The sequence below is a fragment of the Triturus cristatus genome, chromosome 11, assembly GCF_964204655.1.
Source record: "Triturus cristatus chromosome 11, aTriCri1.1, whole genome shotgun sequence".
Lineage (NCBI taxonomy): Eukaryota > Metazoa > Chordata > Amphibia > Caudata > Salamandridae > Triturus > Triturus cristatus.
In genome coordinates, this window is record NC_140594.1 from 992,247,411 (window position 1) to 992,264,039 (window position 16,629).

The 16,629-nt window shown below is 42.1% G+C and overlaps 1 protein-coding gene across 3 annotated transcripts in view; it reads right to left on the bottom strand.

Moving 5' to 3' along the window:
- LOC146785799 (ceruloplasmin-like) overlaps nt 1-16,629 on the bottom strand; it is a 436,448-nt gene that overhangs the window by 344,079 nt on the left and 75,740 nt on the right. For all 3 annotated transcript variants that reach the window (XM_085635075.1, XM_085635076.1, XM_085635074.1), the window contains exons 5-6: nt 15,020-15,274; nt 1,133-1,301 (exon numbers count right to left, since the gene is read on the bottom strand). In XM_085635075.1, coding sequence (XP_085491201.1) covers nt 1,133-1,301; nt 15,020-15,274 — 424 coding nt within the window. The remainder of the gene's footprint in view (nt 1-1,132; nt 1,302-15,019; nt 15,275-16,629) is intronic.

The window sequence follows — 16,629 nt, forward strand, 5'->3', positions numbered from 1 at the left end:
GTGGATAAGACAGATTTGATTCCAAAAGGAAAATGAAGATAACTCACACCATGAAGCAAAAAATGGTTTCAGAAGAAAAGCATTTTCTGTTTTAATGAAAAAATTGATGAATGACAAAGCCCTGTTTTCAGAAATCCAGTAAACAGGGCGTGGAAATATGAACAAAGGAACCAATTCCTTGCTGTTGAGCTCCCTCTCTTCTTTAAAATTAAACAGTTTTGTTTTCCTTCCATGTAAGGCCTTATGTCTATGGAAATTGTTTCCATTATTTGCTTCTCCTATACAACAGAGACACTAAACAAGAGTTGGACAACAATACAGCTCTATGTTCTTGGAAACTGTCTAACACAAGGAGATGATGTATGGAGCACTGAAACTTTTCAGACACTCACCCCCAGTCACAGATCTAGGTTGAATCCATCATCGTTCTTTAGCTCACTTTGCCACCACAGTTCGGATCCAGCCAAATGCAAATCAGTCTTGACCCTGGCACGGGGTAACAGATGGTAACTGGCCGTTTGGCCGTTTGGGACTCCCGGAGAACTCTGGGGACAGAATGGGATTCAGCCAAAGGGGCAGAAGAAAGGGACAGGGTACCAGCAAGCTCCATCCATAGTTGTGCTACCAGATACTGTGCAATAAAATGGATGCTGGCAGCGTCACTTTCAGCCAGGAGCTGCTGTCACACTGATTTGTATTAGATGGTCATTGTTCCCTTCATTTAAATTAATCGATATTTCTCTGTCCCTGCATTTCAATAGAAGCACTTTTTCCTGTGAAAGGATATTTGATGGTCATATTTTATCAAGACTCCAACAGCTAATTCCTGCCAAGTGGTCAATTATTTGACAATCACGCTCCAATATAGTGTCTGCTTATTTACACTTCTTCCACAGTTGCAAACATGGACAGAATGTCAAAATCACTTTTTTAGGGGGCAAGTACTATTATAAATACATGACTTATGGTTTAAATAGATGATCTGTGTTGCCTACTTTTGCAATGTTCATAGAATGAATAAACATCACTGAACCTTATGGTTAGCTCCAGAGAAAAAGTAGAAGGGACAATAGGGCTTTCTTTCCAATACAGGCCCATTCAAACAGCAGTCAACACACATAAAACATTGTACCTTCCAGGGTCGTCTAAGGGCTTTCCTGTAAACTGATTTATTCCACTTGGCCCATAATTCCAAATACTTTCTTCAGCTGCTATGTAGTAATGTCTTTCATGTGGCCGAGTTGCAGTCCTTTTAGGACAGTTTGTACAATTTCTCACTTCAAAGATTGCTAGCATCCCAGCTGGAGGGCAAAAACAGACAAAAATTAGTTTAAGTATGTTTTATTAAGACATCTGGATAAACATAGGGCAACATTGGGGGTTGAAAAAGCATTTTTTATGTGACAGAAGAAGTTACCATGTTCCGTGACAAATCAATTTACATCCAGTGGGATCCATGCATTGTCTTAGACAAGAAAGTATTGGCTGCTGACTGGCATACTGTTATGTTTTCTTTTCTGAGTAAAACAGCAATGACTGCATTACACAAACTCCCCTGGTGAGGCGCTATTTATCATCAGTTGGCAACTTTGTTAGGATAAGCTATTTTACACCATTTCTCACAGTAGTGGTCAGTGTGTAGTGCTGTGGCAACAAAAACCAGTGTCTCCGATTCACAAAGCCAGAGTGAAATATAGGGTTGCAAATTCTTGAGTAAATTCATGTTTGGTATTTACACAACGTGAATTTCCACCTGAAACTCAGCTCGCTTGCCTGTACAATTACACAACTATGATGTTATTTTACAGGTGGGAGTAAATTACTTCACAGGTAGATACACCAACAAAAGAGGTAAGTAAACATGCTCAATTAGCAGATTTTTGGGAATTCTGGAAATTTTACAGACGATTTAGTACCCTGGAAATGCTTCTAGATATGCACTTAGCGATTGCAGGAGTACATGTATACAGCGGCTTTGAAAGTGGAGAGAAGAACTTCAAAACTGGCATGGGAGTAAAAGAAGGGGGTTATCTATGGGGAAAAAATTATTTCAGCTAAAGAATTAAAAAATAAAAATGCAAGTACACTATTGTGTTACCCCTATGCAAACGTAAATGTGCATAATGTCCAGTTCCGCATGTGTAAATAGTAATACAATGTTTCAACTACTCCTGGGAAATTGCAAATATTACAGATTCCCAGGAAGAGTAGTACAATAGTTTATCATTCTCATGGTACTCACAAGTGAACCCCAAACCTAGAAGGAAACTCTCAGGAATACATTTACCACTACTTTTTGTGGATAGGGACAATGATATTAATGCCCTGTGCAGCACTTTATTCTTTAATTGGCAGGAATGTAATATGATCCTGCATTTGTATAAATACACCAGCTATCAATTTATTTCCAATATCATAAACACTTCATACTTTTTTTTCTCCCAAATGCTTATCATGGTAAAGAGTATCCTCTTAACATGCGTATACCTCTGAAATTTTTACGTGCAACAATCTTACCATTTAGATAGGGCCCCCTGAAGTGAGGGAGATTTATCCACTTTGTGAAACATGTAAAGTCTATATAAATTTAATGTCGCTCCTATCTACCTTCTTGATCTTAGAATGGTTTAAAGCTTGCTTTCAAATCTTGCCATTTTCCCTACACACTCACTACTCTCAAATTTAGGAGATTAAGCAGTTAAATAAAGAGGCCCAGATTTACAAAAATTTTGAGTCGAGTTTGCTGCATCGGGGTTGAGTTACTCTTTCTTTACTTTATTTTGCATTATTTCAATGCATAAAAGTACAAGCATCGGGTTTGCGTTACATTTCTGACCCGAACCCAATGCAAAGTGTTTAGGTTGGGTTTATAGTCCAATGCAAACCGCGATTTGCATTGGATTGCAACCCCAAAGTAAGGCAAAGTTGTGAGATGCGCTGCCTTGTGTTACTCTGTGTCAAGGGGGCGTTCCATGAGTGATGCATGGCAGTGGCGGCTGCCATGTACTGAGGATGGAAAAAAATACATTAAATAAAACATTTACCTTGAGGAGCGACGCAGCGTCCTCCTCCACCAGTCGTCTCTCTTCCAGGCAGGCTCCAACGTGGGACCCAGAGAACTGCACTAACCAATCCTGGCGCTGCTCTCACCAACACAAGAGCAGCCCCCTGATTGGTGGGTGTGGCCTCACTCAGCACTCTCAAGAGCACTGGAGGTAAGTGCTTTCTCTGACCCAGCTGTCTAAGACAACTAGGCCAGAGAAGTTTAAAATGTGTATGTTTGGCTGGCCATCGCAAGATGGCTAGCCAAAGAGACATGCACATTTTAAAGCGCAGAGCTCCCTGCTTCCACTCAGCAGCACTGGCTTCGCCCCATCACTCAGTTCAGGATGGGTCAGTTGCTGAAAAATAAAATGGCAATAAATAAACTTTATTATCATTTTATTTTTCAGCTCTGGCCTGTGGGGCGACGATCCTCCGACCAAATAGAGGAGCGGCCCATGGTGCATGGGCGTTTCCATAAAACTACCCATGAGTTTTGATGCAAAACCCTATCTACAAAGGACTGTGGACAGAGATATGTCTCCAGAATCCTGCGCCTCCTCGAGGCAGGCATAACAAGGAGAAATCTATTAATTTCTCCTTATTTTTCCCACTTGGTATGTGCACTGCATTGTGCAGCACGAACACCAAGTGGGAAAAGCTTTAAGGCATTGTTTTCGTACTAAAAGTGACACCTTCCAGTTTAAAACCTATGCTTCAGGCAACGCAGACAACCTTGCACAATGGCACAAGGGAGTCTGCATTGGAAGCAGTTCAAGGTTGTGCAAAGTATGCAGATGTGAATCGCCGAATACAACTCTATGTTTTAGGTAGCACTTACTATCACTTTGCACACATTAGTGGACTGAAGCATCATATGCTGAGTTTCAGTACCAAAGGCAAAACCCCTCCTCCAAAACAACACAGACTTAGGTGTGGCTTACCTTCCATGAAGTTCCAGTGTAAATTCAATTATAGTCCCAGCCAGTTTTGGTACTGCTTATCAGTTAGGGCTGCTGTCCAAGAATCCACTGATTGCTGTTCCTTTTAATGGGACTTATATAGTAGTGGGTCAGAACCTACTCAAAATTGCACCTGTGCCTAGCATTCTAGGGCTAGTATTTCTAGATCTAATGGTCACAGTCACAGTGTGGATTATCCAGTGGCTGAAATGCTCACAAAACTAGGACAGCATCCCCTACAGCCACTGTTGTCACCAGCACCAGCTGGGGATGGGTCTTTAAAAGTTGGGTCTTAACTGCCACTTCAAAAGTAAAAACCTAGTAATTTGCAGGGGCTAAAATAATAGCTCCAATCTACTCCAGCCAAGAAAACCATAATCCAAGCTGGGGTATTGACTGTTTTCTGGTCCTTCTGTGATTTGGGAGTGGAACACAAGCATTGTGCAGGCTCATTCACTCATTAGGTAATAAATGGTGCAACTAGCCATCTCAGTGAAGGCGGGAAATAATGCAGCTACATGGTCAGGTGATGCTCTTATGCTTTTTCTTTCATGAACAGCTGTACTGTGGAGATCTTGTGCTTCCTGGGTGACTGTCTGTTGAGACATCCTCCATGTGCATCTTGCAGTCAACTGCGCCTTATGTGGCTATTCCTGTGAGCAAGTCATCTTGCAGTCAACTGCGCCTTATGTGTCTATTCCTGTGAGCAAGTCGACTTATCCTGGAAGTGCAGACCATCACATCATGAGGATGAGCATAATTCTCTCTGCAGGTCACAATAACAAAGTTTTACGCAGTCCTCCCAGACTTACTCGCAGTCTGGAATGTAAGCATAAATCCTGGTCTGGTGTCATTTTTCTTTACTGTTGTGGATTCTCAGGAGCCTACTCACAAACTGCATTTTGTTGAACATTCAGTAGTACTACAATAGTACTACTCATTTACTCACTGAAATTTACCGGTTATAGTTATCTCAAGTAACTATTTCTCATGTCCTGAAGTAACTATAACATGTGCCACCGCCATGCACAGTGTTGTCATCAATGATGTAATTTCAGATGCTGCAGTGATGTTATCAATGATTTCACAGTCCATGGCAAGAGTGATGTAATGTGTGAGGTAATTTGCACTGCATGGTGAGGTCACTTGAGATAACTATAACTGATGAAATGCAGTGGTTTTGTTAGTTAAAAATGGTATGCTTTAACTGACATTTTCACCTAACTATAACGTCACTTTAACCTTTTTGTTTTCAGCGAATTTCTATGTTTCTTAACGCAGGGTAAGATGTCCATCGCCATGACAATCACTAATGCATAGCTAGATCCAACACCCAATCCCCTGTGGGCGCCCAAACCCCAGGCCTGGATAAGGTTTGGGAAGGGGACCTCATGACTCCTACCCTACAATGTAATACACCAACATCCTGGCCCACCCAGGGAGGCTTAAAAAACTCAAAAGGAATGCTTTTTTTTAACAGCACCACAGATAAGATGTGGCCCTAGGGGCCATCCCTCTGTGATACCCCAAAGTCTGTAGGGGTCATGATGTCTCTATCTTGACCCCTGTATGTGTTTTTCACCTTTCTTCTGAGTCCCCAAGTCCTAAAATGACTGTTGTCACATATTTCTTGATGTGGTTGCAGTCAATCAGATCATATCTTTTGATCTGTTGGATCCGTTGAGCCTCCGCGTCCCTATATATACATACATTTCAACCTTAATTTCTCATACAATGATGCTTTCTGGCAAATTTGGTTTAATTCCATTTAGCCATTTTTGTGGTATATTTGTTCAATTATCCTGTGGAAAATTGCAAGGGGAAAAGGTGTTTTGGGACCCCCCCCCCCTTTTTCACCAAACTCTACTTGATGGATCGCCCCAAAAGTTTCCGGGAGGAAGCTGAGACGGATACAACTTTTTGGGGAAAGTTTCATAAAGATTCAGCAAACTGCACCGAAGTTATTAGAAAACCAAAAAATCCATTTCAGATGGAAACATGGTCCTAATGATAACTACCAATGGCATCCCCACTGGTTAATATATACTTATGTTTGCATATATCTATATATGTATGTGTTTGTGTGCATGTGTTTATAGGTAAATAAGTATATATTTATTTACAAGTTTTATATATATATATATGACCTACTGGCGCTCGCTAATAGGTAGTTATAATTAGGACCTAGTTTCCATAGGAAGAATGATTTTCATTTGTCAATAACTTTGGTGTCATTTGGTGAATCCTCACGAAATTTTCAAAACTGGTTTGACGCTTACTTCAGCTGCTGTCTTGACCTGTTTTGGGTGATCTGTCAAGTAAAAGCAGAGAAAAAGGGGGGCTCCAAAAATGCATTTTCCCCATGTTAATTTCCATACAAACTTTAGAAACGGCTACAGCCCGAACTGCTGAACAAAATTACACCAAATTTTGCAGAAAAGGTAGCTATTGGTCCAGAAAACACCCTTCTTGTGAATTGGTGTAAATCCGTTCAGTAGGTGCAGAGTTATTTAAGAAAAAATACATTTGGATATCTAGGGACACAAATGAGCTGTGAACCCTCCCGATCTCGTGCTGAGATCTGATTGGCTGTCAACACTTTAAACCATGAAGTGTTGGCAGCCATCTTGGGACTTGGCTTCAGCCGAATCCCAGAATTTGTTGTTTACAAAAAAGAAAAGGGGGAAGGGTGTCAGGTAGAAATGCCCTGAACCTGAGCATTTTTGTAAAAAGAAAATTCTGCAGTTTTCGCAGTTCACTCAGAAAAAGTTTTAACAAAGAAGCATGGGCTCACACAATTTGTTTTTAATCTGCCATTAGGTGGGCCAGGTGCAGGGGCATTTTTAAAATAAGCCTCCTGGGGCTAATTAGTGCCCCGGGGTCCACTACCTCGCAGAGGATTTTCAATTCAAATGAATGTGGGGGAGGCCTGTATGACCTCCCCCACTGCTCCAGGGACCACCACTTCCCTGGGGCTACCTTTTAAAACCAAGTGGGGGAGCCTCTTCGGGGCCATTATTACTGTGTATTGGGGGGCCTCAGGGCCCCCCGGGCACCACCACCTCCCTGGGGCCATCTTATTTTTTTAAAATTGGGAGTGAGGCCGCGCGTCACACCTTCTCGGCCGATCTCGGCCCTGGGGACCTCCACATCAATAGGACAGGCCCTGCAAATTAGGAAGGAGGGGGGCCCTTGAGGACTGCTATCCCAAATCGGCCTTGGGAGGACTGCTATCCCAAATCGGCCTTGGGAGAGGTGCTGTGCAGCCCCCTTCTCTAAATGCAAAAACTAATAATAAAAAAAGGCCGGGCTCTGGGTAATAAGGTCCTCTGGTCGTAATTGGCCAGAGAAGGGAGGCCACACGGCCCCCTAACCTAATTAAAAAAAATTAAAAGCCAGGCCCGGCAAGTCACCGGAGGCCCTGTCCCCTTTCACCATTACTAAGCAATCACGCCTCCTAGAGCACTACTAGTTGGGGGTTGAAGTATCCTTGATTCCTAAGGGTCCCTGGGGGCCAACTACCCTTCCTGTTGACTCTAGCAAGTCCCACACAGCAGGATTGCTGAAAAGTGATTAGAGGCCATGCCCTCCTTCTCCACCACTCTGCAAACGGACCTCCTGGGGCACTACCAGTTGGGGGATTAAGTCCCCTTGGCTGCTGAGGGTCCTTGGGGGCCAACAAGCCTTCCTGTTGCATCCAGTAAGTCCAACACAGTGGGATTGCTGAGAGGTCTTCAAAGGCCATGCTGCTTCCTTTACCAATCTGCAAACCCACTTCCAGGTGCACTACTGGTTGGGGTATGAAGTCCCCTTTGATGCTAAGGGGCCTTGTGGGCTACAAACCCCTCCTATTAACTCCAGTATCTCACACAGCTGGATTGCTGAGAGGTCTTCGAAGGCTCGCCCCTTTCTCCACCACTCTGCAAATGCAGCTCCTAGCGCACTACTGGTGAGGGATGAAGTCCCCTAGGATGCTGAGGGTCTTTGTGGGCCAAAAACCTCTCCTGTTACCTCCAGTAGGTCCCACACAAAGAGATTGCTGAGAGCTAGTCGGAGGCCCCACCCCCTTTCTCCACCATCCTACAAACGCAACTATTAGTTAAAAAAACATAGAAATTCACCAAAGGTTACAGGGACGTTACAGTTAAGAAATAGAATTTGAAAAACCTTAGCAATTCACTAAAAAACAAAGGTTACAGGACGTTATAGTTGGGGTGCAGAATAAAAATAAACTTGGAAATTCACTGACAAAGACCAAAGGTTATAGGGATGTTATAGTTAGGCTCAGATTTCACTCCTACAAAAAACTGTGAAATTTAGCAGTTATAGCTACCGGAGCTAACTATAACTTACGCTCCGCAATGCCCTGCTTCTGACCTCACATTTAACATGTGTCTCCTTGCGCATTACAAGTTGGGTAAATAAGTCCTCTTGGAAGCGGAGGGACCAAGAAGCCCTCCTGGTACTTTCTGTAAGTCCTACATAGTGGGATTCCTGAGAGCTGGTCAGAGGCCCACCCCCTTTCTCCACCACTCTGCACACGCCATTACTACTGAAAACAAAAGGTTACAGGGACATTGTAGTTAGGCTCAGGTTTCACTTGTACAAAACCAGTGAAATTAGGCAGTTATAGTTATCTGAGCTGGACCATATAGACCAAATACTTATGATTTGATACCAGTTAAATAGAAGTGTACAACGAAAGGGTACCTGTGAAAGTAACGGAATACAAATGTTGATTAAAAGTCTATATTGGTCTGATTGTTGTAATGGATACATATTATACTTACGTGTTATTTAAGACGAACAATTCAAATAAGTATGTCATTAGTAAAAGATGAAGTCAAAAGTGAAAATTTCAACTCCCAAGAGGCTGCATAATAGGCTGAGTGTATATAAACATATGGAGTAAAATTGTTCTCCAATCGTGAGCAAGGCCCTGTGAGGCCGAAACGCGTGGTGAGACAGACTAGCTCTGTTTGAATAAAACTAACTAAAGAAAGGATTCCTGAGTGCGGCGTAATTTTGTCTAAAATATATATATATATATATATTACAACACTGGTAGCCCAATAAGCCGCACACAAAGCCAAAGAGAAGGTTACCAGCCTTTAATGAGTGGTATGGAAAGAAACATCAGTCAGTGCAATCAGCAGCCTCTCCTGCGCCTTACACGTTTCGAGTTCATCTCTTCATCAGAGGCGATTACGGAAAGGTTCGCGCTCGGCTGGCAGTTACTCCTTTTAAATCGTCACGCCTCTCATTTACGTTGCATGTTCTTATTGGAGTTGTAGTGCTACAGTATTCTCCAACCTCAGTAGCGGTGCGCTTATTCCTGCCGCAAATTCGGCCCTAGCATGGGCCCCGACCTTAGTATCCTTCCTCAATCCAACCTCTCTGTTCCACATTGAAAGTGGTAAATCCGCTTCCATGGCCCCCTTGGGATCATGGGGTGGTGCTGGCTTGGCGGATGGGTGTCCGCCTCATAGATTACAACACTGGTAGCCCAATAAGCCGCACACAAAGCCAAAGAGAAGGTTACCAGCCTTTAATGAGTGGTATGGAAAGAAACATCAGTCAGTGCAATCAGCAGCCTCTCCTGCGCCTTACGCGTTTCGAGTTCATCTCTTCATCAGAGGCGATTACAGAAAGGTTCGCGCTCGGCTGGCAGTTACTCCTTTTAAATCGTCACGCCTCTCATTCACGTTGCATGTTCTTATGGGAGTTGTAGTGCCACAGTATTCTCCAACCTCAGTAGCGGTTTATTGGGCTACCAGTGTTGTAATATTATATACATATATATATATATCTCCAATCACTTCAGTCACACGAGATCCTCAAGCCAGACTCCGACACCGCCGTTCCAGTACTCAGATAAGCTTTATTATTTCATTTACAGGGCTGTAACGCGTTTCGGCAGTATCCCCTGCCTTGTTCACACCTATATATATAATTTTCTAATTTTCAAATATTTCAATACCCTTTTTTAATTTAATAATAAATGTCATTTTCTATACATACCTTTTAAACAATTTAATACAAACTAAAAAAACTATTTGATTTACATGGGTTTTTTAAATAAATCTTTAAAACTATAATTTTCATTTATGATATTTAAATTATAAAATATTTCTTTCAAAATTAACTTAATAGTGCTTGCACATTTTTTAATATTTTGTTCTCCATTTAAAATAAATATATTAAATTAATGTACACTAGTATTTAACATAAAATATTTTACTTTTTTTTATTTTAGTTGAACATACCGGCTAACTAGTTCCTTATACCATTGGGTGCTCTAAAAAATTACAGCTAGTAACTTTACACTTGTAAATTAGGTTCCAACAACAAATTTCAGGGTTAGAGGCTTCTAAGCCTACATTTGGCAGTAAAATTGCACTCATAAATGGTGAATAGCCAAAATTAGTAAACATACTACAATGTTTAATAGTAGATCTACACCTATAGATTTACTCACAGGTAAGTTTACCTTTGAGAATAGCCCTCTTTCTGCTTAGATAATCCTCGGCAAGAAAATATTGGCCACGAGGTTCAGTACTTATACCACTTGGGTGTTAAGGAGGTTATAGTCAACAAATGGTCTACTTTATATCAATGTTTAAGCACTGTTCCAGTCCTGGACAGATCCATCTTCCCAGATGATGTTCACATTTTACAGACATGTGAGTCCTCTTTCAAACCAGTTTGGACTGGCCTTGTGTTATTTGTTCTTTGGGCTCAGATATAGCTATGTGTCTGTTCTTTTTGTAATGGGAAACTTGTTTCAATTAGGGTATTAGAAACCTACTCTGGCCAAAGAATTTGAGCCATCCCTGGCCCACCAGGTGAATGAATGAATGAATGAATAAAACACTTAGAAAGCGCGTGGCTGTCAAAGGCCTCCCAAAGCTAAAGACAAAACCTAAACCGCATGTGTAGAGAAGATCAAGAAAACAACAGGGTTTTAAGATGCTTGTGGAATAAAAGATGATTAGCCTCAAGACGAATACCATCTGGCAACTGATTCCAGCTTTTAGCTGAGAAAGGCACATGTCAAGACTAGCATATCCAATATAGGTGGCGCCATAGATCACACAGGTGCAGCATGTTCTGAGGTTCAAATAAACTACACACACACTTTGCTCTCACACACGCAAACATGCATGCACATACAGCGCACGCACACACACACACACACACACACACACACTCTTTGAATAGACACCCACATTCTATCTCTCTCACACCCTTCATTTATGAAGCTTACAGGATGAATCCAAGTTACTGGGGGCTAAATGGACTTCTGACTGAGGAGAGGCAGTAGGATATCTCCCAACAGGAGAAAGGTAAAAAGGCATGTGCCCTTAATGCAACAAACCACTGCTGAAAATGTCAGTCACTGTATAAACCTGGTTGAGGGCAGAGTTGAAACCCTTGCTCAGAAAGGGGATACTTTTTGGTGCCCCCAGCCATGACAGCACAATTTTAATTAGGAACAAAACAGAAAAAAGACTGAGCATTTCCAAAGAACTTGCATGATGGGTGGTTAAGCTCACAGCAGTCAAAAGAGTAGGATTACCCGCACAGTTCCATGGGTACAATGACACAGCTTTTATGAGTTATGCAGGGGACTCTATGTTTCAATACATGTGCCCAGGTGCAAACAACTGTGCTCTGTGGTAGGTACACAAGGGGTAGTTCATTGGGGGGTTCCAGCAAATGCAATCCTTAGGAGCCTGTTGGCCATTCTCAAACCTTTTTTAATGCTGGCGGTTCAGTTTTCGGTGTAGGTTAATCAGGCTCCAGAACATTGTGGCTACTGGGGAAACATCTGCAGTGGATCCTCCATACCGTTTCAGTAACGGGGGCCTTGTTTCTTCCTCCTCTCAGTCAAGGTACCTTCTCTCCTCTTAGAGGAGTCCATGACCTCATTTGCAACCAGGGGACAGAAATAGAATCGTTGTCATAAGGTACATTAAAGCTAGCCTTTCCAAAGAAAAGCAAGGGACTGGCTTTTTTCTGGCATACCATTATTCTCAGCTAGTGCCACAGAACTTTCTGTCAAAGAATAAGGGCCATATGTATCATGCATTTTACTGGTGGCAAGTGGCCTGATTTGCAGAATCGGGCCGTTTGTGACCAGTGAAATGCATTTTGGTACATATGAATTCCAATTTGTGATTCGGTAACATGTTACAGAATGCCAGTTTGGAATTGTGAATACATAACTGATTCAGTATTAGGAAGGGACGTGTTTAGGGCATCCCTTCCTAATACGGAATCGCAGCGTTATGTAGAAATGATTTGCAACCGAAATGCGGTTGCAAAACATTCTTGTTTTACCATCTACTTCAAGTATGTGGTAACCCATTCACCAACGGGAAGGAGAACCCAAGGGAGCCCTTCCGCTTAGTGAATGTTCGGAGAAATATTTTTAAGAGCAGGCAGTGGTACCACGGACCACTGCCTGCTCTTGAAAAATAAAAATAATGTTTTTAGTTTTGCTATTTTAAACACAACCTGTTTTCCTTTAAGGAAAACGGGCCGCATTTAAAAAAAATGATTGCTTCATTTAAAAGCAATCACAGACATGGTGGTCTGCTGACCCCAGCAGGCCACCATCCCTGTGATTTTAGCGATTCGTAATGGGTCACAAATTGTGACCTGCCTCTTTAATATTTATGAGGTAGGTTGATTTGCGACCCATTAGGAAACACTAAATGAAACTCATGGAGTTTCATACATTCAAATAGCGATTAACTAATGAGATTCACAGAGAATCACAATTAGGTAATTGCTGTTTGAAAGAATGATACACGTGGCCCTAAATGTTCAGTCAGATGTGGATTTCATAGTTAGAAACCAAGCTTTTCAACTGTAACAGGATCTTGCCAGATGGAATAGATCTTCTTATGCTCATTGTTAGAAATGGGATTTCTGGTTGGCTAGGTCTTGCGCCAAAGCCAGGCCGAAACCACCACTCTAAGTCAGGGCGGAGAGTTACACGCCAAGATAACCCCTGCTCACCCCCTTGGTAGCTTGGCACGAGCAGTCAGGCTTATCCCGGAGGCAGTGTATACAGCGTTTGCGCGCGCACACAGCAACTACACCCTAGGCGCAAAAGTACACATGTAAAAATAAGGCCAGGGAAGACACAGCGCTCCTCCCAGGCAAGGCTCTGGAACAAAGTCTTCTAGGAGGCAGGGGGGCAAGGGCTGGGCCCAGGGGCCAGCTCACAGGGTCCTCCAGGCAGGGAGGCAGTCCCCAGTGGCGGTCTCTCCTGGCACCCAGCAGCAGCAGCAGGACCCCCTCCGGTTAGGATCAGAAGAGAACATTTTACTTGGGGTCACAGCCCCTTTTTATACACAGGTTACCTTTTTCTCAAGGTGCAGGGAAGGGGCGAACCAGATGCAACTGGTTCTTGAGCACTTTGTTTTGCTCAGCCCCTCTCCCTATTCACAGAACAGGCCAGGGTCATCAGTCGCACCACAGGGGGCGGAGCCAGCATTGTGTGGGGAAAGCCAAGCCCTATTCAGGTCCCAGGTGTACTCCTCCCACTCATCAACATGCAGATCTCTTCACTCACCACTGGGGCAGACCCATCCTGACTCCTGGAGCCAGGCACACCAGCCAATCACACGCTAGACAGTCACTTCACTTTTATTCCACAGACGAGCCAGCTTCTAGAAGTGGCACTTCTACACTAGACACACTAACGCCGCACACATCATCGCGCAGCATTCAATCTCACGAGTTCACACATACCAAACTCGACCCTGCACTCCCCAAGCATCAGGAACTACCATGGACACACACATTCCCCATGCATTCCTATGGGAGGGCAGGTCAGTCTCACTACAGACATACACAGCGCACACGCACTCTCCACTGGGACACAGTGTAAAAGCGCCTAGGGGCCTAAAACCACTTACACGATATAGGGAAAAAGCTAGGATAATCGCAAAAAGTTTAGTGGTGAACCTGCCAGAACGGCCAAGTCCAACACTCATTATTAAAAAAGCAAACTAAATCCATGATTGTGCCCAGAATCAGACATGATCAAAATGATTATGTGATCTATGCGGTGCAGATTCCAGACGTTGGTCCATGGAGAGGAAAGCTCACTGAACCGAACCACAATAAATTGAACTTCTATGTTATTTGAACTCCAGAGATAACACTTGCAGTGCAGGCACAGCAGACACTCATGAGGACAACTGAAGAAACTCAGTCATTCGGAGCCCAGTATATTTTCTACATTTGGTAACATGTACAAATGCCAATTCTCCTATATATCCAACCAGCTGTCACCAACAATTTTCCATCCAGTCTGTGATGGGACTGTAACTGCCCTCTGCCAGATGAGATGCACTTTAGGAGATCTCGTTTTGCCCAGATCAAAGTCAGTTGTATAGAGGATTAGCAAGTGAGTTTTCTTTTTTCATAAGTATCACATAAACAGGGTTGAGCTCAACTTACTGGGTAGGTTTCTACATGCTTTAGCCACCGTATGCTTGGTGTGCACCTCCTTATAGTATTAAACCCAGGGAAAACATGTCTATGTTCAATCTACAGTTAGAAAAGGGAAGAACTGATCCAATGACACAACATAGTGCTATCTCATGCCCTATTGTACTATAGTTAAGCCAAATACACGCTCTGCCTTTTTTATATGTGAAACATAACGCCACTATTGCCACAATAGTTTTAATGGACTTGTACTGTATTTTTATTATGTCTGACTACCTGAGGTCTGGTATGACCTTCATCTAACTTGGAAGTTGTTGCAGTACTTAGGCATTCATATTAGTTTCACCCCAATTCTTCTGATTTTGAAAGCGGGTTGTCATTCCTCTCTTGTCAAGCTTATTTTTATCAGGAAGTATTCACAAATGAAGTTGATGACTTTTTTTGACCATACCTTTACTCATTTGCGGTCTATTGATAATATACCAAGGTATGAAACTAGGACTACACATTGTCATTATCTGTTTAATAAATAATTGATGTCTCACCTGCTATATGGTCATTCACTTGACAGCTGAGTAGCCATTTTCCTGGGGTTGTAGCCACCATCACAGCTTCTTCCAGCGTAGCAGGAAAGAGGTTAATGGTATCAACACGATGGTTCTTGTCTATTAAAGTCTGCCCATGGAAGTAGGCTGAATGGATGTCAACTTCATTTCCTACTCCGAATAGATGCCATCGAACTATCTCTCCTGAGTTCATGATTAATCCTGGAAGGTTACCATACACATATCCATTGATACCTAAATAAAAAGGACACTTGCTTGACTTTGCCATCAGATAACAGAAAGACAATGAGTTTGGTATTATTCCTGAACGTTCCGCAATACTCTTGAAAAGGTGATAGGGACCGTTAACTGTACAAATGTGGAGAATTTTGAAAGGAATGGTGTACCTTTAGTGAAGTATTTCCTTTAAACTTGAAAACTTTTTGGCCTTCTTAGAAGCTGTTCAGACATTTCCTGTAGCAAATACATGTCTGGTATTCCTTGCATGTGCCTCACCCGGTCACTCACACTGTTCATGAAGGAACTAAAGAACTCAAAGATATCCTTTCTATGGTATTTTATGGACATTACATCTTCATGCACATACTGTCTCCATATGACGAAGGCCCTACCTCATTGTGGTTAAGTTTACCTCACCGCAACTGTAGGCAAGATGGGCTTGACAAAGTGATCACTGTAGATCATGTGTGTGTATTTACTTTACTTGCTAATCATCATGAAATTAATCTAGCCACTGGTGGGCCCTAACGTACATCTGGTTCTGCTTATCTTTACCCTTTTTTTGTGAAACTTTTTCTGGCTTTGCCTCCAACAAGCCTTCAACATTCAAGTTTTCTTAGTGAATCCAGAGGTGAATTGTCACCTGTATCCTCCATTTTGTATGTTTTGGTGCTTGTGTTTTCACATAAAGAAAGCATGTGGATTTCATATGTGTAGCTGCATTTCTTAACTACTTCTCAGTACAATTTTTATTACTTTGATTCACCTAACTGGTTTGTAGTTGACCTGCACAGGCTCACAGAGATCATCTTATTTTAACAGTTAGGTATCCTCTCTGTATATACCCCCACCAGTGGGACCTGGTTCATACATTATTGAAAATGTCTGTAAATATGTGATTTATGAATTCAAAAACAGAGTTAAAGTACTTCGAAATTAAAGTGAAAAGCAAAGAATTGTGGCTTAAAAAAACTCAAGCAAAAACATTATCCTTGTTATTTAATGAAGAAATATTTCATCTTTAAACTCGATTTGTTCAATTTGGCCATTCAGTACATTTTTGCTGGTATAAATTTGCTTGAGATGTCTGTGTTCTGGTTACATGGCAATGACGACCAATTTATAAAAATGATAGTATTACCCAGTAAGCAAATACAGTGATGCATATGAAATTAACACCCTCTTTGTTTGGGAAAACACAAGCACAGAAGTAAGGATTCTTAAAGGATATAATTCTCAGTTTAAATGGATTGCATTTGTAAAAACACCAGTTTATTGTTTCACAAATATCACAGTAGTGTAATATTTTGGGCAAAATATCGACAAGATAAGTTTGTATAGAAAAGTATTTGTTGACTTAGTTTAACTCC